The sequence below is a fragment of the Mustela erminea genome, chromosome 18 (assembly GCF_009829155.1).
Source record: "Mustela erminea isolate mMusErm1 chromosome 18, mMusErm1.Pri, whole genome shotgun sequence".
NCBI lineage: Eukaryota > Metazoa > Chordata > Mammalia > Carnivora > Mustelidae > Mustela > Mustela erminea.
In genome coordinates, this window is record NC_045631.1 from 1,522,980 (window position 1) to 1,546,493 (window position 23,514).

At 59.5% G+C, this 23,514-nt stretch overlaps 2 protein-coding genes across 13 annotated transcripts in view; both read right to left on the bottom strand.

Annotated features, from left to right (window-relative positions):
- The window catches only part of LOC116577136 (zinc finger protein 3 homolog), a 69,229-nt gene extending 46,995 nt beyond the window's left edge, over positions 1 to 22,234 (bottom strand). For 8 of the 12 annotated variants that reach the window (XR_004280416.1, XR_004280415.1, XR_004280413.1 and 5 more), the window contains exons 1-2: positions 21,881 to 21,973; positions 9,317 to 9,408 (exon numbers count right to left, since the gene is read on the bottom strand). Coding sequence is in view for 3 of the 12 variants with exons in the window: in XM_032319958.1 (XP_032175849.1) it covers positions 13,311 to 14,797; positions 15,136 to 15,148 (1,500 nt within the window). In the remaining 9 variants the exon portion in view is untranslated. Of the gene's footprint in view, positions 1 to 9,316; positions 9,409 to 12,060; positions 14,798 to 15,135; positions 16,172 to 21,880; positions 21,974 to 22,147 lie in introns of those variants that run through there. The other 4 variants (XM_032319961.1, XM_032319960.1, XM_032319958.1 and 1 more) reach the window with 4 other exon arrangements.
- On the bottom strand, positions 13,311 to 14,969 carry LOC116577883 (zinc finger protein 3 homolog). The gene has a single exon (XM_032321669.1). It carries the CDS (start codon positions 14,967 to 14,969, stop codon positions 13,311 to 13,313), a length of 1,659 nt encoding a protein of 552 aa, XP_032177560.1.
- Positions 22,235 to 23,514: the final 1,280 nt, after the last annotated feature.

Here is a 23,514-nt window from a genome sequence, read left to right on the forward strand (position 1 = left end):
CTAGACGTTCCTCCCGGGCTCCTGACCTGCTGACCCGTCGGCTCTGCAGACTCTCCTCCTGGATGCTTCACGGGTATCACAGGCACATCTGGGATTTTCCTTCTCTGCCTCCCGTTCACCCCGTCTTTGCCTCCAGCTACTCAGCTCAGCCGGCGGCCCAGTTTGGGAAAGTGGACGCCATCCGCAATGAGCGCCCTGGCCCCCAGCCCCTCTAGGACAGCGCCAGGTCTGGCTTCTCTACATACGAATTCGGTCCCCACCGTGCCCTCTGCCTGGAGCTCCCTGGGGCGCTTCCTGGCTCCAAGGCAGGTCACTGCTGGGGTCGCCTGCCTGATACCCCACTTGCAGCCTTGACCAGCATCCGTCCTCCTGAAAACGATCAGAACAGGCTCCTAAAACCGTAAATCTGCTGACACTATTCTCCCGCGTTATTCCCTTCGGGGGCTCCCTGTGGCCCTCAGGAGAAAGCCCAAACTTCTTGGTCCTCCTTGAGTTGAACAGCCCTTCCCAGCTTTGACTTCTGCTGTCGCACACCCCGGGTTCGGTCGCATGGGGCCTGTGGGACGCCCATGGCTCCTCTCACATCCCACCTGTGCACATGCTGCAGCCTCATGGAAAGTCTGGTTGTCTCACATGGTCTCTGAGGCCTCGGCTTAGAAGCTTCGTCCTTCCGGAAGTTTCCTTGCCTCTCCCCTTCAAGGATGTACCCTTCCTGTGAGGTCCCATGGCACCCCGTGCACGACCTTCCTGAGCCCCTAGCCCAGCAAGGGCTCCTCAAGGAGAGGGACTGTCCTCGGTATCGTCCTGCCTTGTCCTCATTACTTCCCACCTAGTGCAGTGAGAGGCCCACAGCAAGGCTCAGGGGGCAGATCAGCCCTGGGGAGAGGCACACAGAAACCCAACAAAGGTGAGGAGTTGCCGACAAGACAGGGTAATGTGGGGGTTTCAACGTGGTCTCACACCTTTCTAAAGTGGGGACAGGATTGGCCATGGAGAGCCAGAGTCATGTGTGACCTAGCAGAGCTCCAAAGAGAGAAGGGAAGGCACAGGTGTCTGCTGCTGTCCTGGGTGGTCCCTGACCAGGACCTTCTGTTTCAGGAATTCAGGATGCTGCAGGATGCGGCCATGAGTGAGTCATGGGGGGATGCTGGGCTGCAGGCCCGTGCCCCGTGGAAGGTCTGTGGGGAGGAGACACCAGAGGAGACCAGCTGGTCCCACCAGGAGAGCACTGAAACATACAGATGAGGAGTGTCCATAAAGGGACCAGCGTCATCCAAGCATCCAGGATTCCCAGTGGCTTTGACACCTGGCAGCAGAGGGTGCTTGTGGTCTGGGCCAAAGGGTGTCCAGCCTCATCTGGGGGGGGGGGCACAGTTGCAGGTTTGCCCTGGTGTTCTGGAAGGACTGGGCTCCCACCTCCTCCTCCACCCTTCTCTGTCCTGCTTGTGTTACTGGGTCTGTAACTTTCTCCCTGGCCAGCGGGCACGAGGTTTAGACTGTGTCCGTGGACAGTGCTGGAGGGACAGTGCAAGGCCACAGGAGAAGGAAGGGAGTTCTCCTCCCAGTGCTGGAGTGCGGCATCATTATTTTTTTTTCTTTTAAAAACTGTGTATCTTTAGAAGTGGCGTCTGGGTGGCTCACTTGTTAAGCGTCTGTCTTCAGCTCAAGTCATGATTCCAGGGTCCTGGAATTGAGCACCACGTCAGGCTCCCTGCGTGGGAAGCCTGCTTCTCCCTCTCCCAGCCCCCTGCTTATGTTCCCTCTCTTTGTCTCTGTCAAATAAATTTTTTAAAAAACTTTAAAAAGTTAATTACTTTTAAAAGATGCATATATTTATTAGCGTGAGCACGGGCAGGGATGTTCCAGAGGTGACCACAGTCTCCAGAAGGAGATGGAGATGTTGGTATTTAGAAACACCAGCATGGTCTACTTATCATTTCAGATCCAGAGACTAAGAACAACATAAAGGGCCAGAAGTTGAAGTTGGACCTTCCTGGAGAAAAAGATGCAGCAAAGGTGTCCAGAGGACACCAGAGACCGATGCATCAAGAGTATGGGTTGGCTAAAACAGGTGACCTTGCGGCCGGGTCACTGAGGCATCGGGTGAGCCCCTCAGAGGATGCAGGGGTGCTCCCCCCTGCCCAAGGGAGAGCTAGCAGAGAACCAGATCTCATCCCCAAGAAAGCCATGGCAGGAGGGAGAGGCCGTGGATGTAATGGGAGAGAAAGAACACTTTTTGAAGGAGAAAGATCCTGCAGACGTGAGATCTGGGGCAGGAACTTCCAGAAGTCAGAAGTGACCCAGCACCAGAAAACGGGGAATATGAAGAAAACCTATCAATGCAAGGGATGTGGGGAAACGTTCAACTGGAGCTCGAACCTGATCATCCACGAGAGAAGTCACACAGGGAAGAAACCTTACTTGTGTGAGAATGTGGGAAGGACTTTACACCAGAGCTCCAACCTGGCCAGGCACCAGCAGATCCGCAGCAGCGAGAACCCCTTTGCATGTCAGGTGTGCGGCAAGGCCTTCCGCAGGAGCTCCAGCCTGGCCCCACACCTACGGCAGCAGGAAGCCGCACCCGTGCCATGGATGCGGCAAGGCCTTCAGCCAGAGCTTGGACCTGGTCATCTACCATAGAGTACACACTGGAGAGAAGTCATATGAGCGCCACGCATGTGGCCAGACCTTCAGCCAGAGCTCACACCTGGCCACGCATCAGAGGATCTGCACCAGGGAGAGGCCCTTCCAGTGCCCCAAGTGTGCCAAAGCCTTCATGCAGCAAGCATGCCTCACCAAGCACCAGACGCTGCACAGTGGGGAGAGGCCCTTTGCATGTGGTGGGTGTGGGAAGGCCTTCAGCAGGTGCACAGCTGCACACAGGCCGGGTCACGGAGTGCTGGCTGGCCTGCCCCTCCGCCATGGGCCAGTTCAGACAGCAGAGAACCGAGAAGGAGAGGAAGCCCTATGAGTGTATGGAGTGTGGGAAAACCTTCTGGGGAAGCTCGGACCTGATCCAGCACTGGATAGTTCACACTGGGGAGAAGCCCTACGAGTACTGGGCCTGCAGGAAGCCCTTCTGCCAGAGGTCACACCTGCTCATGCATCAGAAAATCCACACTGGGAAGTCTTATCCATGCGGCGAGTGCGGGAAAGCCTTCTGGCAGTGCTCACTCCTCGTCCAGCACCGCAGAGTTCACACCAGGGAGAAGCCCTACAAGTGTGGGACCTGCGGGAAGCCCTTCATCTGGAGCATGGCCTTCCTCAAACACCAGAGGCTTCATGATGCAAAGAAACCCCAGGGACGTGGGAGGATGCCGAGCCAGGACCAGGTGCCTGGGGACAAGCAGGGAACTCATGGGGAGGTGAGAGCACACTGGCGTGCATGGTCAGCGTGCTAGAACCATCCAGGGCAGCTCGGACCTCATGCGACCTCCAGTGGCTCGCGATGGAGAAAAGCCCCATGCATGTGCAGAGTGTGGGAAATCCTTCCAGCAGAGCTCGGACCTCACGAGGCACCGTAGCGCCCACAGCGGGAAGAAGCCTTACCCCTGTGCTAAATGTGGGAAGTCCTTCAGAGGCAGCTCTGACCTCATAAACACCACCGTGTGCACATGGAAGGGAAACCCTATGACTGCCCCAAGTGTGGGAAAGCCTTCGGTCAGAACTCCCACCTTCTCACTCCCCAGAGGATCCACACTGGAGAGAGACCGTTTGAATGTGGCGCCTGTGGGAAGGCCTTCAGGGGGTGCATGGTCTTCCTTAAACACCAGAGGCTGCACCCCAGGGAGAAGCCAGGGGGCTGGCGAGAGCCTGCAGCAAGACTCAGAGGGGACAGAACCTAAGGGAGGCAATTCTTACTGCACCATGGAGCTATTTATTGTTGGAAAGCATCTGGAGGCAGGAAGACATCGGAGCGTTGCTGGAAACCCAAGTGTAACCAGGGGGCAGAGCTTGGGCATAAAGTCTGTCTTCTGACTCAGAGGTGACATGCTCTCCACCGATTGGAACATGTGTCACGCTTGCTTGAGATCTCTGCTCCAATGTCCCCTCTTCCGAGAAGCCTCCCCTCCCGCTAGGATACCGGGTTATCCCTGCTCACACAAAGGTCCACAGCTAGCCAGGCAGGCATGGCGGCTCTCACACTTTGGGAGCCTGAGACGGGAGGACTGAGGGATGCAAGAGGACCACATGAACCCAGGTGTCCGGGGTAATCAGGTGTCCATCAGCACGGTGGCCTCCCGAGAGCAGGGAACCAGCAGGCTGCCCACAGAAGGGCGGATCGGCCCAGCTGGGAAATGGGAGGTCACAGCTCTGGGCCGATTGGAAGTGTCTGGGGGTACACAGGTGGTCAGCACACGATGGCCTGCAGGCTCGATGCACATCTAGCTTGTGGCCTGTTTTTTGGAGCCCACGAGCTAAGAAAGGTTTTCCAGCGTCTAAGTGCTCTGAAAGGCAGGAAGAGCAGGTGACAGGCACGTAGGAGGCCCACAAAGCTAACTACTCACTCTCTGGCCCTTACAGGAGAGACCTGCCAAGGCCTGGGCCAAGGGGCAGCTCAGTCTCGTCCCACCAACACCCCAGGAACCCAGGTGCTCCCCCTTGCTCCCATATCCCGCAGGCTACACCGTTACTCTGCGCGTTGAAGCTCGACCCACACACCCCCCTCCCCGCCCCGGTCTGCTGTGGCTCACGGAAAGCAGAGCTATAGTCCGAGGGACAGACATGTTCCTTCTTGGCAAGGGTCAGGGAAGGCCCTCCCCCACTCCGTCCTTCATGGACACTTAACTACACGGCCACGTCTGTCTTCCAGGGAGGCTGGAAACACCTCTCCCGGAGTGGCCACTTGCCCAGTTAGAAGTCCTACTCCGCCCCCAGGGAGCAGCCCCCGCTTCTGCAGCCGGGTGCTGCCACCTGACCGGGGGAGCCCTGGCTCCAGGACGAGGGTGGAGTGGGACCAGGCAGCAGAGGATGTGGGCCAGAGCCCAGGGGGGTGGAGGAGAGCGCTGGGCTCAGTGGCCACTCCAGAAACGGCCACCACTCCACTGCGATGCCTCATCGTGGGGACTCTGAGAAGAGCTGAAACCGGAGACATCCTTCGTAGGCAAAATATTGACCCAAGAACGTCTCTTTTGACATGTTGGCACAAAAGAACGGAGGCTCTGTGTGCTTCATTTGATTCTGTTAGAGGAACTGTTCCTTACACTCGAGAGGTCCTGGGGGTCAGCGGGGCAGTCCTTGTATGATTGGCATCTGTCCCTGTTTCTGTGTGGACGGGGTCTGTTCACAGGCAGGGTTTGGCAGGGGGCTGGCTTGGGGCAGAGGGACCCTGTCAGTCCGGGAGCCTTGTTCTCTTCCCCTGGGCACCTCCAAGTTAATGAAGCTGTCTTCCACAGTCACTTCTAATCTTAAGAAATAGGTCTTATAGGAGCGCCTGGGTGGTTCGGTCCAGTAGAGTCCAACTTTTGATTTAGGTTCAGGTCACAATCTCAGGGTCATAGGATCGAGCCCCGTGTCGGGCTCCGTGCCCAGTGGGGAGTCTGCTGGAGGTTCTCTCTCCCCCTCTGCCCCTCACACCTCATGTGTGCTCTAAAATAAGTAAATCTTGAAAGAAAAAAAAAGAAATAGGGTTTACATTTCTACACTGCGGATGAAGAAAAACACTAAGAGGTTCAGTATTTTGCACAAGATCACGGATGCGTCAGTGGCCGAGCCAAGATCTGAACCTAAGTATGACATCCAAGGCGTTCACACGGCTCCCGGTCGGCTCAACAGAGCCACAAGGAGGAGGAGGAAGGCGGCTTTTCACATTTCTGACTTGAAGTGTGGGGCAGGGAGAACCAGCCTCCTCGTTCTGGTTGCAGATAGGTGGGTTCTTGGTCCCAGAGACCTGCCTGCCCCTGCTGCCCCAGGTAGCCACACGGAATTATATTTGCTCTGTCCCTGGACTGCAGAACAGAACATGAGAAGTGACGGCTTTTCTTTCAAACCTGAAAACACTTATGTTACCCACAAAACCAGCAAAAAGAAGAGTCTTACAGAGCAGACATGCACATCTCCGTACACAGATAGGACGTCTGCGTCTGGCCATGAAGGAGTCACAAGGACTGGATTTATCATCCACAGCCCCCATTACCCAACTAAGAAGCCAGCCAGGACAATGGACCACAAGAGGTGCCGGACAGGGAGCCCCAAGAGAAGGGGACAGGGGAGTTAAGTTCCAGATAGGCCCAGCTGAAGGGACGGAGCTGAGAGTCGCAGAGGGGAGAGCCAGCTGCCCCCAGACCTCGAACACATGTGCTGGAGCCATGTCCCCCGTCTGGACCCAGGGATAGAACCCGTGGGAGGCACGGGCAGCGTTCCTGGGGCTCACACATGTCTGAGAACGGCTGGAGAGGAGAACCCTTGCCGTGGGCACACACCCCGCAGGGCCATGCAAGGGTATGACTGCAGGCATCAGCGTATTAGCCCTGGGCCCCAAGGCTGCTCAGTCCCACCCAGCCATGCAGGAAGTCAAGCCTCAAGAGAAGCAAACTCTTGCCAAGTAACTTACCTGCATCCCAGTCCAAAGCTCAAAATATGGAAAGAAATTGAGAAAAAGGTGGGGGGGGGGGCACCCGAATGGCTCAGTGGGTTAAGCATCTGCCTTCGGCTCAGGTCATGATCCCAGAGTCCTGGGATCGAGTCCCATGTCGGCCTCCTTACTCAGCAGCAGCCTGCTTCTCCTGCCTCTCCCCCGTCCCCCCACACTATGCGTTCTCTCTCTTACTCTCTCTCAAATAAATAAATAAAATCTAAAGAAAAAAAACACACCACCAACAATATCAAATTTACAATGTCTGGGACACAGTCAAAAACTGAAAGCAGACGATGAAACAGAAGAAAATATGAACTGTAATGACAGAGAAATTACCAATAGAAACAGATCCAAAAATGGCGCAGATGATAGCTATGAGACCGGACACTAAACACAGCTATTGTGCTCCATATGCATGCCCCAGAAGGGAAAGGAAACATGAGCATGGAGAGAGAGACACAGAAAGACATAAACAGGGGTGCCTGGCTGGCTCAGTCGGGAAAGGTTGTGAGTCTTGATCTCACGGTGATGGGTTCAAGCCCTATGCTGTGTATAGAGATGACTTAAAAATAAAATCTCTTTAAAAAATAAAAATAGAGGCTCCGGGGTGGCTCAGTCAGTTAAGCATCTGCCTTCGGCTTAGGTCCTGATCCCAGGGTTCTCCCTGCTCAATGGGGAGCCTGCTTCTCCCTCTCCCTCTGCCTACTGCTCTGCCTACCTGTGCTTTCTCTCTATCCATCTGTCAAATAAATAAATAACATCTTTTAAAAAACGACAAATCAAAATAAAAAACGGTACCCAGGGGCTTAGTTGGTTAAGCGGCTCAGGTTATGATCTCAGGGTCCTGGGATCAAGTCCTGACTCGGGCTGGCTCTGTGGTCCCAGACAGACCTCCAAACACCTCGCCTTCGCAGCCCGCTGGAGAGCCCACTGGGGAGACCAGACACACACATAGCGTGGGAAGGGGCGTCAGTCCCCACATCTGCTCCCAGGGGCTGCCAGCAGCTCTAACACAGAGGGCATGAGGTGCCCATAACGATCGGTGCAGAGGCGAAGGTGCCGTCGGCACTGTCCTCGCGCCCTGCTGCTGGTGAGAAGGTGCCCCAAACTGGGGGTTGTCAGAGGAGGAGACAGGGTAAAGGGGAAAAGGACACGCATTCACAGGCGCCCAGCCAACCTGGCGAGAGCGAGAGGGAAGGGGCAGGGCTGGGGGTCCACGCTGCATCCAGAGGACGGACATGGTGTGTCTCGCCATCTGTTCTAGTCAAGAACAAGCCGTCTCAGAGCCATGCTGCGGGCTATCCTGGGCAGAGGAACACACGTGAGAGCACAAGCCCGTGCCACGAGGAAGCCGCACCCAGGAGGGCAGGAGTCCCAGCGGACAAGTCGGGGCCGGCTTGCGTGCAGCAACGGTGTGTCCAAGACGGGAGGAACGTGCAAAACCAGGAAGGAAGGAGAGCAGCGACGGCTGTGACGGAAGAGACTCAGACCGGCACAGTGAGATCTGAGCTGCTCGGGCACCTGGGGCCGCTCGAACTCGGGAAAACGGTGTCGTGGACCAGACCCTGAGGCCCCAGAAAGCCTGCGGTTCGCACGGGCAACCACCTCCCTGTCCCCCCCACCCCACATAACGGGTTGCCAGGTTGCCATGGGCGACACAGCACTCTCACACCAATGCCAACAGCATGGCCTGGGGATAAAGGATCTGCCTGAGAAGAGGAAGGGCGGCCAAGCCATCACGACACTCCCGTCGGCCCCTGGCAGTGGACGCATCCGGTTCGCCCCTGTGGCCTCTAGTTCGTGGGAGCCACACGTGTCTTCACGTTGGGCTGGCCCCCCTGGGCAGACGCGACACACTCCCCTCTCTAGCCTGTCCTCGAGGAACAAGACCCAGCAGCCGCCACAGGGGTGTGTGCCATTTACTGACCCCAGGGAGGAGGGAGAACGGGCTTTGGCTCGGAACGCGTGCAGCCTGCCGTCCGTCCAGCCGCAGATGGCTGCGCATGGTGCCCGTTCCGTGACACTAAAGGAGCCGAGACCAGAAGGTCCTCCTCACTGGTATTCAAGGGGCCTCCCGGCGTGACCGTCTCCCATGCGCCGCATCTCCAGGCGCCACTCAAGACCTCCAAGGTCTTCCTCACACGCACTGCGGCCCAGGGGCTCCCCGACGTGGGGACTGGACCAGAACGTGGTCATGGGCCTACCCCGGTGCCCCCTGCAGTCCAGTTGAAAGAGTGCCCCACAAAACCAGCAGACCAAGGGTGTAGACGCGCCCTGCTCCCTTCCTGGTGATCACTGGGGTCACCGACCCAGGAGCCAGCCCAGACTCGACCCGTCTGGTGCACAACCAACCTTCTGCACAAAAGGCCTGTAACAGTCAGTCCCCACGTGGGCCCTCACACGTCCACACCGGCCTTCCAGCCCCGCAGCCTAGGACGACAACACCTTCCGCCTAAGGCAGCCCTGCCTTCCCCACCTCAGTCTAGCCATTCCCACTGCAACAGAGACGAAATCTAATGGCTGTTAAATGTAACTATCCAAAGGGGCCTGGATGGCAGTGGGAGTGCCGGAGAACCTGCGAATGACACCCACCCCGGGATGCGGACAACGGACACCTGAGCCTCCAGACGTGAATCAGCTGAGTGCCCGGTACCCCGACCCCACTGCTCCCCAGGGACAGGGCGCCCCCGGAGGTCCAGGAGCCCTTCGGGCCGGGGCCTCACTCGGTGGGGATCCTACCTCGTGGTCCCAGAGGCAAGGTGGCAGCTGGGTGCAGAAGGTGGCTTTTTGGAGATGGGGCGGGTGCCAGGGGTGAATCTGGTCCACACTGCCTGCAAAGCGTGTTACAAACAAGGACAAGTGAGCGTTTGGTCTGCACACCTGCGGGGAGGCTGGACACGAGGATGCAGGAGGAGCCCAGGCTTCATGGAGAGGCTTCACCTGCCCGCCGGCAGCCCCCAGCCCTCCTCCCCTCTTGGAGCTCCAGGCATCTCTGGGGGCACTGCCCGCCACTGGACTGTTCCAGTCCCCACCAGCCTCCTAATGCTCAGACCTCCAGTCCCCACCAGTCTCCCAGTACTAAGGCCAGCCCCATCTGTCCCGGGTTGGGGGGGCCAGGGTCAGCACACAGGTGCTAACGCATTCACGGCGCTAGCAAGTGCTGGGTGACTGTGCACCCCCCACCCCCGCTCTCCTGGAGCTCCTCCCTGGGGTCAGCACCAGAGGCTCTGGCTCCCTCCATCTCAGGGGTGCCCCAAGGCAGGTTGTTTGCACAGAGTTTCATCCCCAAAGCTGAGACCCACGATGAGGGAGCAGCGACTGAAGCCTTCTGGGTTAATGTTTTTCGAAGGTCAAAGTTGGCTTTCCGGAGCGAGGTAAAGGACTATAGGCAGGGTCCAAGCATGGGCTTCAGGTGGCCCGTGAGTCCCCTGAGGTCCTGCGCACATTTCTCTAGGCAGAGCCTTCCAGAGTCTCAAAGATTCCTGACCTCACAAGCATAGGGACCTGCCTCGGATCGGCAGTCACCTCAGAGAACATGCCGTGAATCTTAGACAACTATGAACGCCAGCCCTGAAATCTCAGCGGGAAGGTGATCTTCAAAAAAAGCTGGACCATCCAGATGATCCAGAACATTACCTCATTAGCCAGGAGAAACATGGACTGCATATACCAATCACTTAGGATTGATGCATGAAACCAGTAACACGGCCCACTGTGAACAATAAAGACCTCACAAAGCCAAGCAGAGAGTGGAGGACAGGGTCAAGTTTCTGCTGAAGGAGGGGCACAGAGCAGATGGCTGTGGCCCGAGAGAGCACCCCGCATGGGACGGGGGTGACACTGGCCTAGGAGGTCACACGTTGACATCAGAACAACGTACTCTGGGATAATAAACATCAGGAAGGCGTCAAGTGAGTGAACCTGTAAGGACACACTTTATTTACCACCAGGGAAACGGGAAGGGTGAGAATGTACACCGGCCGGGCTGCAAAAATCCTCAAGGGTTATTTCCGGGCGTTTAGGGAGGTCTCTGAGATTACGAGGCCCGGTAGCTCTAAAACTAAGAAAATTCGTGTTTCTTTTCCTCGATGAAATCCTACTTGCATGAGCGTATGACTATCGCCCATAATATCGGGCAGATTTTGACTCCCAGGTCCACAGAGAAGAGGGGAGGCCAACAGAAGAGGAAGGTCTGGGGCTCCCTGAGATAAGGGGGGCAAGGCAGATATAGACAGGGAGCGAGGGTACCAGCTGCACACACAGTGTGTGGTCGAGGTGGAGAGACTCATTCACCAGAATTCCTCCAGGGAAACAAGGACTCTCCTTGGGATAGGGGAGACCTCCCCCACTTTACCCGCATGCTCCATGGTAACGAGAAAGAGGGAAGCCAAGCTGCCCTCTCACGCTCCAGGAAGCGGACCGCTATCGAGGGCCTTTTCCTTTTCTGAGCTGGGGCACAGCTGGGGCGGGGCCGCAGGGAGGAGCTGGGTGTTGTGACGTGCTAAGCCCCGGGGTGGGGGTGGGGGGTTCGGGGAGAGAGGGAAAAACCAGCGGTGGTTTGGTCAACAAGGGGCATTTGAGGATGTACAATGTGAGTGCCCTTCTCCACCTGCCCGTGGACACGTCAGTGGGAGTGGACTCTCGGGGGGTGAGGTTAAATCGGGGTCAAGTTCTCGGCCAAGGCTGGCCAGTGATGAGTGTGGACATCAAACACGAGAACACAGGGGGCTCCTGGGTGGCTCAGTGGGTTAAAGCCTCTGCCTTCGGCTCAGGTCATGATCCCAGGGTCCTGGGATCGAGCCCCCATCAGGCTCTCTGCTCAGCGGGGAGCCTGCTTTCTCCTCTCTCTCTGCCTGCCTCTCTGCCTACTTGTGATCTCTCTGTCAAATAAATAAATAAAATCTTTGGGGGGAAAACCCCCACAAACACAGGACCAGGAGTAGGAGGGACAGGAACCTCCTGGTTTCACGTGACAGAGACACAGTCCGGTAGCATTCTCAGCTTGAACTTGACCAGCAAATAAGAGAGCGCACTGTGCTTGTCATCTCCATAGGGACGAGGGAGTTCGGAAACTCCCTCCAACTTGGGCCCGACCGCCAGACCAGAGGTGGGACAGAAGATGGGGGCCGTGCAGCCTGCTGTTGCCTCGGGCGGCCCTTTTCTCAAGGGAAGGGTCTGAACCTGGGGGAGCACAGCGTAAACCCACTAAATGGGTTTTGCCTGCGAGCAGTTACGTTTCCAAGGATGTTGACTTAAATCTCCGATATTCAAACCACGTCGTACAAACATCGATGTGCACAGCCTGCACACACGGCGGTCGAGTCCGCCCGTCGGCGGCACAGCCTGGGGCTCGGGAGCACGGACAAGTCACCTGACATCCCTCCCACCCTCCTGGTCTTTGACATCCGGCAGGAGCACCCACAGCCACCCTATCGGCCAACGGCTGTACAGCTCTGTGAATTAAAAGTCCTTCGACAAACACAGAAACCAGGTGAATTTTATGGTCCGAACATGGAACCCACTCAGCCGCTTACAGGGGACCCACATCAGAGATGCCATGAAAGGAAGAACGGAAGGCGTCTGGCACTAGGCCTGGCACAGCAAACACTCGGAAAACGCTAGGAGTCAGTAACGCATGACAAGGAGATTAAACAGAGCACTGAGGACGTATCCCGTTAGATGTAAGAAGTCCAGAACCGCGGGGCCGGCTGGACCCTGGAGTTCGCAGAGTTCATGTCCCCTTGTCTCAAGGTCAGAGCCGTCTCTACCTGCTGGAGTCCAGCTGCGCACGGCCTGCTGCCTCCTGGTGCCTCTGACGCTCGGACCTGCATACACCCGAGGAGGACACAGGACACTCGTGTGGAAGAAACAAGGGGGCTGCACACAGCAGACGGCTCCAAGGTGAGGCCCAGGTCGGGCAGGAGAACTGGCCCAGCATGGGGGCAGGTGCCTGCTGACAGCAAGGCTGTGTAGTCCCTGTGCAACGTCCTGGCACGGGACATAGGAGGCCAGCCGGCCGGCCGGCCATCCATCCGCATAGCCTCCACGTCGGGCACAGCTGCCCACGGGCCGCTCCTGCCCTGCTGGATGGCCCAGGCTCGCTGCCCTCCTCCCGCCCCTGGCGTCACCCACCAGCCCCTCAGAATGCTCAGAGCCTCGCTCGCCATCCTGGAGGTGGCTGTCGCCTCCTCCATCCTGCACACTCTGCAGAGGAACAAGGAGGCACCGCGGGTGTGGAGTCCCCAAGCTTCCCGCCTCTGCGATCATCTAAGGCTCCTCGGCAGCACATCTGCAAGATGTCAAAGCGGCAAGAACGTCCGTCGAGGGTCCCAGGGCTCCGCGGCGGGCAGGAGGACAGGGAGGGTGTCCTCTGCTCGACTGTCTTAACACCATAGAGGAAAATCATCCACGAGTCAGCACTGCCTCTCTTGGAAGGTGGCGGAACGGTAGGCCCCCATAGTTCCTGATTAGTAATAATCCAGGTTATGTGGCCTGTACAGACCCAGAAGGCGATGGCATCCCCTTGAGGGTGCAGGGAGGGGGTGCGAAGGCAGACAGAGGGAACACTGAGGCCTGAAACAGCTTTTATGGTGGAACTCGGGATCCTGAAACCTCTCCGGGAACAGTTCCTAAAAGCCTCTCCTATCCAACCACTGCGTGGGCCGACGAGCCACAGTGTGGTCCTCCCACAGGGTGTGCAGGCCCGGCGCAGCGGAGGCCCTAATCCGGGCGCTCAGTCGGCGCCGTGCACGCTCTGGTGCCGAAGCAGGTGGGAGCTCCTGCCGAAGGCCTTCTGGCACTCCCCGCACGCGTACGGCTTCTCGCCAGTGTGGACCCGCTGGTGCAGGACGAGCTGGGAGTGCTGGCCGAAGGTCCTCTGGCACTCACCGCACGCGTACGGCTTCCCGCCGCCGTGGGTCTTCTGGTGGAGGAGCAGCTCCGAACTGTCCCAGAAGGTCCTCGCGCACTCGCTGCACTGGTGGGGCTTCTCCCCGGCGTGGACCCGCTGATGCGCCGCGAGGTGGGAGGTGCGCCGGAAGGCCTTCCCGCACTCGAAGCATTCGTAGGGCTTCTCACCCGTGTGGATCCTTTCGTGCCGCAGCAGCTCCGAGTTGCCCCGGAAGGCCTTTCCGCACTGCGCGCACACGTACGGTTTCTCGCCGGTGTGGATGCGGACGTGCCGGACGATCTCCGAATTCTGGCCGAAAGTTTTGCCACACTCGCGGCACTCGTACGGTTTGTCCCCCGTGTGAATCCTCTGGTGGCGGATGAGCTCGGAGCTCTGGCCGAAGCCCTTACCGCACTGGCCGCACAGATAGGGCTTCTCGCCGGTATGGATCTTCTGGTGGCGGATAAGGCCAGAGCTGTGCTTGAAAGCCTTGCCACACTCGCCACACTCGTGGTAGCGCTCGTCCGTGTGAATGCGCTGGTGCTGGATGAGCTGCGAGCTGACGCGGAAGGTCTTGCCGCATTCGCCGCACGCGTACGGCTTCTCGCCCGTGTGGATGCGCTGGTGCAGGGCAAGCGCAGAGTTCTGGCTGAAGGCCTTGCCGCACTCACCGCACTTGTAGGGCCGCTCGCCGGTGTGGACGCGGTGGTGGTGCACGAGGTGCGAGCTCTGGATGAACGCCTTGCCACACTCGCCGCAGGCGAACGGCTTCTCGCCCGCGTGGATGCGCAGGTGCCGCCGCAGGCTCGAGTTGGTCCCGAACGCCTTCCCGCACTCCTCGCAGCCGAAAGGCTTCTCCCCGCTGTGCACACGCAGGTGCTGCAGGAGATGCGAGTTCTGGTTGAAGGCCTTCCCGCACTCTTTGCACGCGTGAGGCTTTCCTCCCACCGGGCTTCTCTGCGCCCCGGGTACCACAGCCCTCTCCGTGGGGCTGGTGCGGGGCGTGGTCCGGGGCACCAGCGGGTGCGGGCTGGGACCCCGGACGCGCTCGCTCTCGTCGCTGTCCCCGGACTCCTCAACCGACGGGGACCTCTTACAGACGGCCGGCCCCGACGCGAGGCCTTTCCCGCGAAGGGACGCCCACTGCGCGCTCCCGTCCGCGGACGCTCCCGAACGCCTCACCACCGCGTCCTCCGCCCGGGCGGCTCCCAACTCCCGGCCCCGGCAAACCACCTGGGGAAATTTCTCCGACGTGGCCGCGCGTGGCTCGGGGTCTTCAGAAGCCTCCTCCTTGGGGATTACTTCCGTGTGCTCAGTCCCCATCTCACAATCTGAAATGACAGAGGGCAGGCGTGAAGTGGGTGCAGCGCACGGGGCCCCCGCGAGAGCTGGCGCGGTCGGACTGCACGCCACGGCGGCCTGGGGGTCGGGGCACAGGACCGGACCGGGGACGATGGCGGGCACGCCAAACGGAGGCCGGGCCCTGCCTGAGAAGCACGACATGGATCGTCAGAGGGAGAGATGTAAGGAGAGGGATGCTCCCAAAAGGTGGCCAGGGACCTGAGTGTGGCAAGATAAGTGGCAACAGAGAGTCCACTGCAAAAGGCTGGGCGAAGAGGCAGAGACCACACACTTCTCACCAGAGACAGGGTCCCTCCCTGGCGCTGACCTGTGGCGCTCATCAGGACACGGGTCTGCTGCCGGATTGGCAGGGCTGACTGTCCAGAGGGTCCCAGGGCTGGGCCAGGGCCAGAACCACAACAGAAGTCAGTCCTCTTGGCTCCCTTCCATTTGGGCGAGGTTGCCCTGTCTTCCTCTTCTCCAGGTTTCTGCCCTATGGACACCTGCCACCCCCCCCCCCCACATGGAAACGCAGCCCACACCACAGTCTGGTGCTGAGTCGGGCTCCGGCTCTGGGCTCCCTTCAGTTCCGCAGACCCATTCCTGCCCCAGGACCAAAGCTCCAGATCACTGCAGCTCCCTGGAGTCTTCACTACGTGAGAGAGCTTCGCACTCCGTCTTTTTCAAATGCTTCCTGTCGACGCTCACCTTTCTCCAAATAAGTTTATCTTTTTGTGAAATGTCCAAACGTATCCTGATGTTTTTATATCCAACACGTCTCTGTCTTTCCTTCTGGTGAGTTTTCTTCTATTTTCAAATGAGTTAATTCTTTTTATACATAGCTATGTCAACTTCTACAGACTGTTTATAAAACAGCCTCTTCAGAGAGTTTCTTTTAACACGATTTTAGATCTAAACCTACACTTTTTTAAACTTCTAAAAGGCTACTGCAAAAGTTTTAGTTGTTACCCACTATGCTTTCTTCCACAGCTCATCACCAACAGAATAACGAACGTATTTACTGCAGCATGGAACCTGGCTGAAGATGGACATCCTTCAGCCTTCTCTGCGGATGGGTTTGGCCACACGACCGCACTCTACTCGGTGAGACAGGAAAAAGCAGACGAAAATGCGTGGGATGTCTGGGAAGTCTCCTGAGGGGACTGTCTTTCTTCACTCTTCTCCACACTGTGCCTGGGGAGACAGGTGGCAGGCAGGTGCCACCTGGGGCCGTGAGCACTGCAGCGTCCCCCACATACCCTAGGATGGGGCAGAGCTGGAAGGAACCGGGTCCTTGGCGGCTCCACGGAGCTGCCATCCCAGCCCTAGAATGCCTGCCTCTGGACTTTTTTTTTTTTTAGATTTTATTTATTTATTTGAGAGAGAGACATGAGCAGGGCAGAGAGCAAGGAGCCCCATGTGGAACTCAATCCCAGGACCCCAGGACCTGAGCCAAAGGCAGACACTTAACGACTGAGCCGTCCAGGCACCCCCAGAACTTTTCCATCTGAGAGAGAAACACGCCTTTGCCTTGCTTAAGCCACTGTGGTTTTTTGTTTTGTTTTTAGGAAGCCAGACCTTCTCCTAACTGGCACCATGGCCCTGGGGGGGTTAGCTATCCTGGACACAGAAAGCGGGGTCAATGCCAGAACGGGCCTGGCCTCTGTCCATAGAGAAAGCAGCCTGGGGCAGGGCACACGGGCACCACGGCTGATCAGAGGAATAGGATTCTCTGCCCATAAAGTTGTGGCAGCTGAATCTCAAGGGGGAACGGGCAGCCAAGGGCCCTCACCCTACACCGCAGAGTCACGGAATGGTTTCTAAGCCAGGGAGTGACACAGACCATGGCCAGATAAGCGTTTCGGGCCAAGGTGCACTAACAACCACTTCATAGCCAGAAAGCAGCAGGCCGGGACGTAGGACCTGTGAGAAGGTGGAGGCACGCACCAGAGCTGGGGGCATGAGCTGACCAGGGCAACAGGGGCAGAAGGAATGAAGAGGAGACAGCTGCAGAAAGAGCTCAGGGTCAAACTCTGTAAGGCTCGGCTGGGAGCTGACAGGGCTAGACACAGGGTAAGGAGGGGAGCACAGTCACAGACGATGCCCAGACCTCCCTGCCCGTCATCATATGACCAGCGGTGCCAATGGTCGGGGGTCCAGCAGCAGCAGCTCATACGGGTGGCAAGAGGACCCATCAACACTGTTTTGCACAAGACACGTTTCAAGGCATCCATACAGAGTACCAAGGAGTCAGCTAAAATGTCCCGGTCTGAAGATACCCTGGCCAAGACCAGAGACATGGCCCAGACTGGACTGAGCATCGCTGGTAGCAGCACCGTGTGATGGCCACTGCAGACGGGGCACAGACACCCAGAAGCCAAAGCTAGCGTGGAGGCTCTGCCGTCACCTGCCATCCTTCCCTCCGGGGCTTCCCGCCTTTCTCCGCCCCAGGAGGCTACACTCAGCACAGACATTCACAGCCCCCCTGGCGTCCAGCTACAGCTGTGGGGAGGCCCCACGGAGACCAGAAGGAGGGAGGACTCAGGTCGGGGCATTTGTTCCCTCGATTCCCTCCTGTGAGGCCGCCTTGGGCTGGCAGTGTCCCCCCATTCACCGAAGGCCGTTCTTCCTCTTGGGAAGTCTGTCCGACCCAATCATCTCACAGCCTCGGAGCCAGCAGCCTCCCCAGCCTCTGGTAGCCCCAGGCCCGGCTCCGGGATCCAACCTGGATCATTTGTAACTAACCTCTCTCAATGACCCTAATCTGAATGAGCAGCTTCCCATCCGGACCCTCACAGCAGAGAGTGGGAGGACGAAGGGAAGCCTGCCAACAAGAGAAGGGATGGTGAGTGACCGAGTCACCAGGCCAGGGTGGACAGAATACACAGGGCCACCTGGAAAGTGCCTATGGGGACAGTCTGGCGGTCACAGGGGCCTGTGGAAGCAGACGCACTGGAAAAGTCGAGCCCAGTAGCAGCAGACGGATGGACTGGTCTGTTGCTTCTTCCAAGAGTCTGGATGAAAGGACCAAGGACCTCCTGATGGGAGCGCCCTGCACATGCCCCACACATGCCCCACACATGTTGGTACAGAAGGCGTGGCGCCACCCAGCCCGGGACACCCGGAAGGAACCTGACCTCTTCGTGGGGTCACCGAGTCCTGGAATCTCTGGGCTCCCCCAAGAGGACCCTCAATCTTCAGCTCCGCCCGCAACACGGGCTCTGCCCTTCCCATGGAGCAAGGGCAGCCCCCAAAAGCTGGACTTCTCCTTTTTGTTGAAATTTTTGCAAACTGCGGTTGAGTAAGGGTCCACGGTGCTGGGACTCAACTGCGCCCTCGTTCGTGACGCACGTGGGCTGGAAAGCACAGCCTTAGAGAGACGTCTGACACGCAGCCGTGGTCCAGTCCCACAAGCTGCTACTTTTCGGTCCCCATCAACGCCCCACCCCTCCCCTGTCCCCTTCTCACCCATGTCTCTCCTACAGTCCACCGTCCGGCGCCTTGCAAGGTCGGAATTCTCAGAACCGCACAGAAAAGCACTTGTCCACGGTACAACCAACAGTACAAGCGTTCTATCTGCCCCCAATTTCAAGATCTGGTTCAAAAGTCAAATCCAGAACATCTCCCCCAACGGAACGTGACCCCCTGACCTTTCCTCCCCTCTGCCTTCTGCCAGGGCCATGGTACTAGCGTCCCTGGCAGGTCGCACTGCTGTATGCCTTTCTGGCAGCTCCTCACGTGTGCATCAGAGCCAAGGGCATGCGGCAGGCCTCACGCTCACGCAGAAACACTCCCCTCCTCACAGCCTAGGTTCAAACTTCCAGCTGGAATTTCCTAACTTTGTCTCTCACGTCCTCACTCTCCTAACCCTGAAACTGGCTGCTTCTGGAGAGAGAGGATGGCGGTGTCACCTGAGCAGGAGGGGGACGGCTCCTGGTCCTTGGTCTGGGGGGACATGCAGACCTCTCCTAGCTCACCACAACTCAGAACAGGGTCTACAGCTCTGCAAACCCAGATTTGTTGTTTTTCACTGCACCCCAGAAAAGCACCCGCAGAAAGCCTCACCCACAGAGTCCCGATGCACCCACCAGATACCCATGTAGCCACTAACAAGACCTTTGACTCTGAAAGGACCATGCTGCCACCGAAACCCTGAGAACTGCATCACAGCTTGCAATTAGAGCAGGAAGACTGTTTGATTCTTAAACGACAATCCTCAGCATGGAATGAGGCAGGATGCGCTACAGTCCTCTGGGAAATGTGCAGAAACTAGGAAATTCGAAAAGACAAATTCCAGGTCCCACCTCAGGCCTCCGAGAATCCCCGGGGCGGGCCCAGGGCGCTGGGGGTCTAACAACTGCCCTGGGGGATCCTGATGCCCCAGCAGGGGTGGGAGCTGCTCCAAACTCAAGTCTGGGACGCTGGGCTCTACCCAAGGCCTGGCCCACCGCGCCCACCACATGCGTGAAGCCGCAGGATTACCCGGACACTTCTTTTCTCCTTTCTGACCCTCCCGCTGGGCTGGGTTGGGCTACCCTCCCCTCCCCTCCCCTCCACTTTGCAGACCAGACAGGGCAGATCCAGTCCCGCACACTGGAGGCTCTTCATGGAGGGAAACCCACACTTGTGCACCATCAGACCTTAGCTGCTGGGACAGGAGTGGAGTTTGCCCCTGGCTGCCTAAATCCAAGTTCACACCAATCTCCAGGGATAGCAACATCACTCAATCCTTTGAACTCATCTGCCCAAAATCATGATGTGATTTGTCATAAACACTGACTAATCTGACCACTGACACTGTGCTTAGGTCTTTTTAAAACATCCATTGAAAGCAAAGATTTCTGAAAGAGCTATAAAAAGCCCAAGAATCACTCCCATTGCCAACAGACTCCGCGGGGTTGCACGCAGAAGCTGTTCCAGCCCAGAGGGACACACAGCGGGAACTGTAGGGAAGGCATGGTGGGAGACAGGTCTCCCTTTGGTAACAGGACGAGAGCAAGCTCAAAGAGCAGGAAGGGAAAGCTGCAGGCCAGGGGTCCATGGTGTCTGCTGCCGGGAAGACACAGACGGGGCAGGGCAGGCATGCAAACGGGCTTCCAGACAGCGTTCCCTGGGCTCAGAGAGGTCACAGATGGTGTCTGCGCACCCCCATCCCCACAGAACTACAACAGCACCCAGGCAGAGCGCGAGGCGAGCACCAGAATAAAGAGAAAAGGAACAGAGGGAGCATTGTGGCCTCCGCGTAGCATGTGGACTGACAAGGAGGCCGAGAGTCAGTGAGAGCGCTGGCATTCTGATGCGGAGAGGGACCAGGAGCGCTTACTATGTGCTGGGCGCAAAGTGACACACAGACATTACCCTGGGAAACCCTCACAGCCTCCCCAGGAGACAAGCATGCCCGTGTGAGGAGGAAGAGCCGATTGACATCATTTCCCCACCCTCTCCAGCCCCAAAGCAGCTGGGAATCTGGGGACATGGCGGTGGAAGAATGAGGGACTTGAGGATGTCAGCCAGGACACAGTGGAGACGGGAGAGCAGGACAGGGAGGGGGATGGAGAGGGAGAAGGAGGGAGGTGTGGCGCGTCCCCAGATGGAAGTTTCAGAGAGGCGGGGAATGTGATAAGCACACAGCACACGGAATCACAGGGCAAGGATCCTGGCACGTGGCCCAAGGTTTAATTTTGAAATGCCAAAATTCATGATACACTCAGAATATCCTTTACAACTATTCAAATTTATGATGAAACGTTTTAGAAGTTGACTTCTGCGTAGGTATGGGGACTCAACGCTTCTCCAATCCTTTTATGGAGCATTTGAGCAAAGAAGTGCGCAGTGGTCTTGCAGGCTCTGCAGGAGATCTGAGCTCTGGGAGTGAGCCCCCACCGAGCTAACCCAGACAGCAAGACCACCTCCCTTGCAAGGGACTGTTCAGAACATCAGAGACGGATCCGGGGACGGACATATGCCTTCATCTGAGTCCATGATGTTCTGAGCAGGCTCGATGGGAGCCTCAGGGAATAGTTCCTACCATCCTGCCCAGCTTGTGGATGACGTCGGGGAGAGCTCATAAAAATTGAGGGACCGTGGAGCCACGAGGCTCAGTCCATCCGGGAAGCACTTTCCTGCATGGCTCCAACTGTGCGAGCTTATACACCCGCACAGGCCAAAGCCAGCGTGAGCTGCATTGTTACTTACAGACAAAAAGCATCTTAAGGGATATCCTTTCCCCTAACTTCTGAAACGCCCAATCCTACCAAGTGTCCAGCATCCCGTACAAGGATCTCCTCCTCCCTGGGGTGTTCGCTCAGGCGCAGGACCGGAAAGCTGCTGGCAGGGTCCTGTGGGCCAAACACCGGCTCCTCTTTCCAGTGTCGTGGCCTTTGGGAACAGGTGTTCCCACTTCCCGGAATACCACCGCCCACTGTGCGCTTCACCAACACGCACCGGCCCGGGCTGGGCCACACGCAGTCCCACTCTCCTCCCTGACCCGGACGCCCCTCCGTCTGCTGGCACCCCCCACCCGGCGCCTGGAGCGTCCCGGGCAGCGGACGGAGCCGGCTCACGAGCATCTAAGCGCGCTACCTACACCGCTGGGATGCGGCGCTCTCGAGGACTAAGCGGATATTTCATTCCCTCTCGGACCCCAGGGGCCCAGACCGGTGCCAGGCAGGCCGTGGAGGCGCGTCGCCCAGGTGGGCGGCGGACCGGTCTGTGGAACGTCGTCTCTCGGCTCTCCCGCGTCCCCCCGCGGTCCTCCCGCCAGGACGGCTCCCGGACCCCCGCGCTCAGAGCCGCTCCCGTCCGGCCCCCGCCCTGCCCCGGCAGCCAGTGTCTGGCGGAGTGGCCGTCCCGGCCGCGCTCGGGGCCGCGGGGTCGGGAGGCCGGGGGCAGGGCGCGCGCGGGGACGGCCCTCGCGGAGCAGGTGGGGAAATGGAGGCGGGTTGAGAGGGGGGCGCGCGGCCGGCCCAAGGTCACAGGCCGGCTCGGCGCGTCCACCCGGCCCGCGGGCCAAAGCAGCCTCGGGGCCCAGCCCCCGCCCAGCCGCGCCACGCCGCGCCGGGGGGAGGTCTCACCGCGGCCGCTCGCTCCGCGTTCGCTCCGCGCCGCGCTCCCCGCCACCGAGCTCCCCGCGTCCCGGGCGGCAGCGGCCGGCGCTTCCACTTCCGGCGCGCTCAGCCAATCAGCGCGCGCCGCCGGCAGCGGAGGAGCAGGTGGGCGGCCCGACCCGCCCCCGCGCGCGCCCCGGCCGACCCGCCCCCCGCGCCCTCCCCGGGCCCCCCCCGCCGGACCGCCCCGGAACCCCCAGCGCCGCCTCGCCGCCCCTCCCATGGTCTGCTCACCGGAGAGGCACCCCCCCCGGCGCCCGCGTCCCCCGCACCCCGCGGGACCACCGACTAGCAGGGTCCTCCGGCCGTCCTAGAACGGCCCCGGGGACGCACTTCCGCCGCGGGGCCAGCCGCTCTGCGCGCCCCAGTCGCTGCCCCCGTGTCCACCTGCGCCCGAGCGGGCGGCGGCCGCTTCGCCCTGGGCGCCCCATCCCCGCGGCCCTCAGCCCGTCAGGCCCCTTCCGGGAGCGCCGAGGGCCTGGCGGGCGCGGACCCCTGCATCCCTGAGCGCGGCGAGCAGGGAGCCAGCTCAGAGGTCGGAGGGCCTGCTCGCGGGAGCGCCCTGGAGCCTCCGTGCGGGGCACCGCCGGCCGCCCTTATCCTCCGCCGGGCACCGTGCGCTCCGCATCCTCCGCGGGCCCAGCTCGTCCCCGCCCCGGTCCTCGGCCTCTGAGCTCGCGTGCGGTCCTCGGGCCTTCTGTCCGCGGGCCTCGGCTCCCAGGGCGCGGCGCGTAGGGCCCGGCCGGCGGCGCTGCTCGCGAACGCCGCTCCTCGGGGGAGCGCCGTGACGGGCCCCTTCTCGTCCGCGGCTCCGCATCCGTGCATCGGAGGCGCTGGGAAGGTCAGCCCGGCCGCGGCGGCTTCCGCGCTGGCCTCAACGCTGTCCTGCGGGGTCGGAGGAGCGGCTGCCCTCGGGGGAGGCCGCGGTGTTTGCAGCCGGTGCGCGGCAGACGGGGGAGCTTTCCCTTGAGCCACTCGTTGGAATTCGGCCCGAAACCCCGGGGTCCGCGCTCCTGCCCCTACCCCAGCACCGTCAGCCCCTCTGCCCTCCCACAGGCGGCGGCCGAGAAGCGTGGACCGTGGGTCGGCCGAGATGCCCGTCTTCCTCGCCTAGGCTGCGCGCAGCCCGTGGGAAAGACATTTCCAGAAGAGCCCCAAGACCCTGTGTCGTTTTTCCCTCCCGCAGGCCTTTCCCTGCTCCCAGACATCGCGTCCGCTTCCCCAGCGGCTCGCCCGCATTTCGCACGACCCCCGCTGCAACCTGCGCGCTGCCCAGGCCTGCACCCAGCCCGTGGGCCGCGACGGTAGCCACTGCGCGCACCAGGCATCCCAAGGTAGGATGCCCGCCCGGCCACGCAGGTACCCTGCCCCAGGACCAAAGGCTGGGCGACGTTTGGCCCCGCTGACTGACTTTATCCAGGTCACCTGCATTCGCGGGCATCCGTCTCAAGAACCCAGATGAGGGGCACCTGGGTGGCTCCGTCGGTGAAGAGTCTGCTTTCCGCTGCGGTCACAATCCCAGAGTACCCGGATCGAGCCCGTATCGGGCTCCCTGCTCTGCCGGGGCCCTGCTTCTCCGTCTCCCTCTCCCCTGGCTCATG

Coding starts and splice junctions, on each gene's coding strand:
- LOC116577883 (XM_032321669.1), bottom strand. CDS start 14,969: ATGTCGTGCTTCTCAGGCAGGGCCCGGCCTCCGTTTGGCGTGCCCGCC.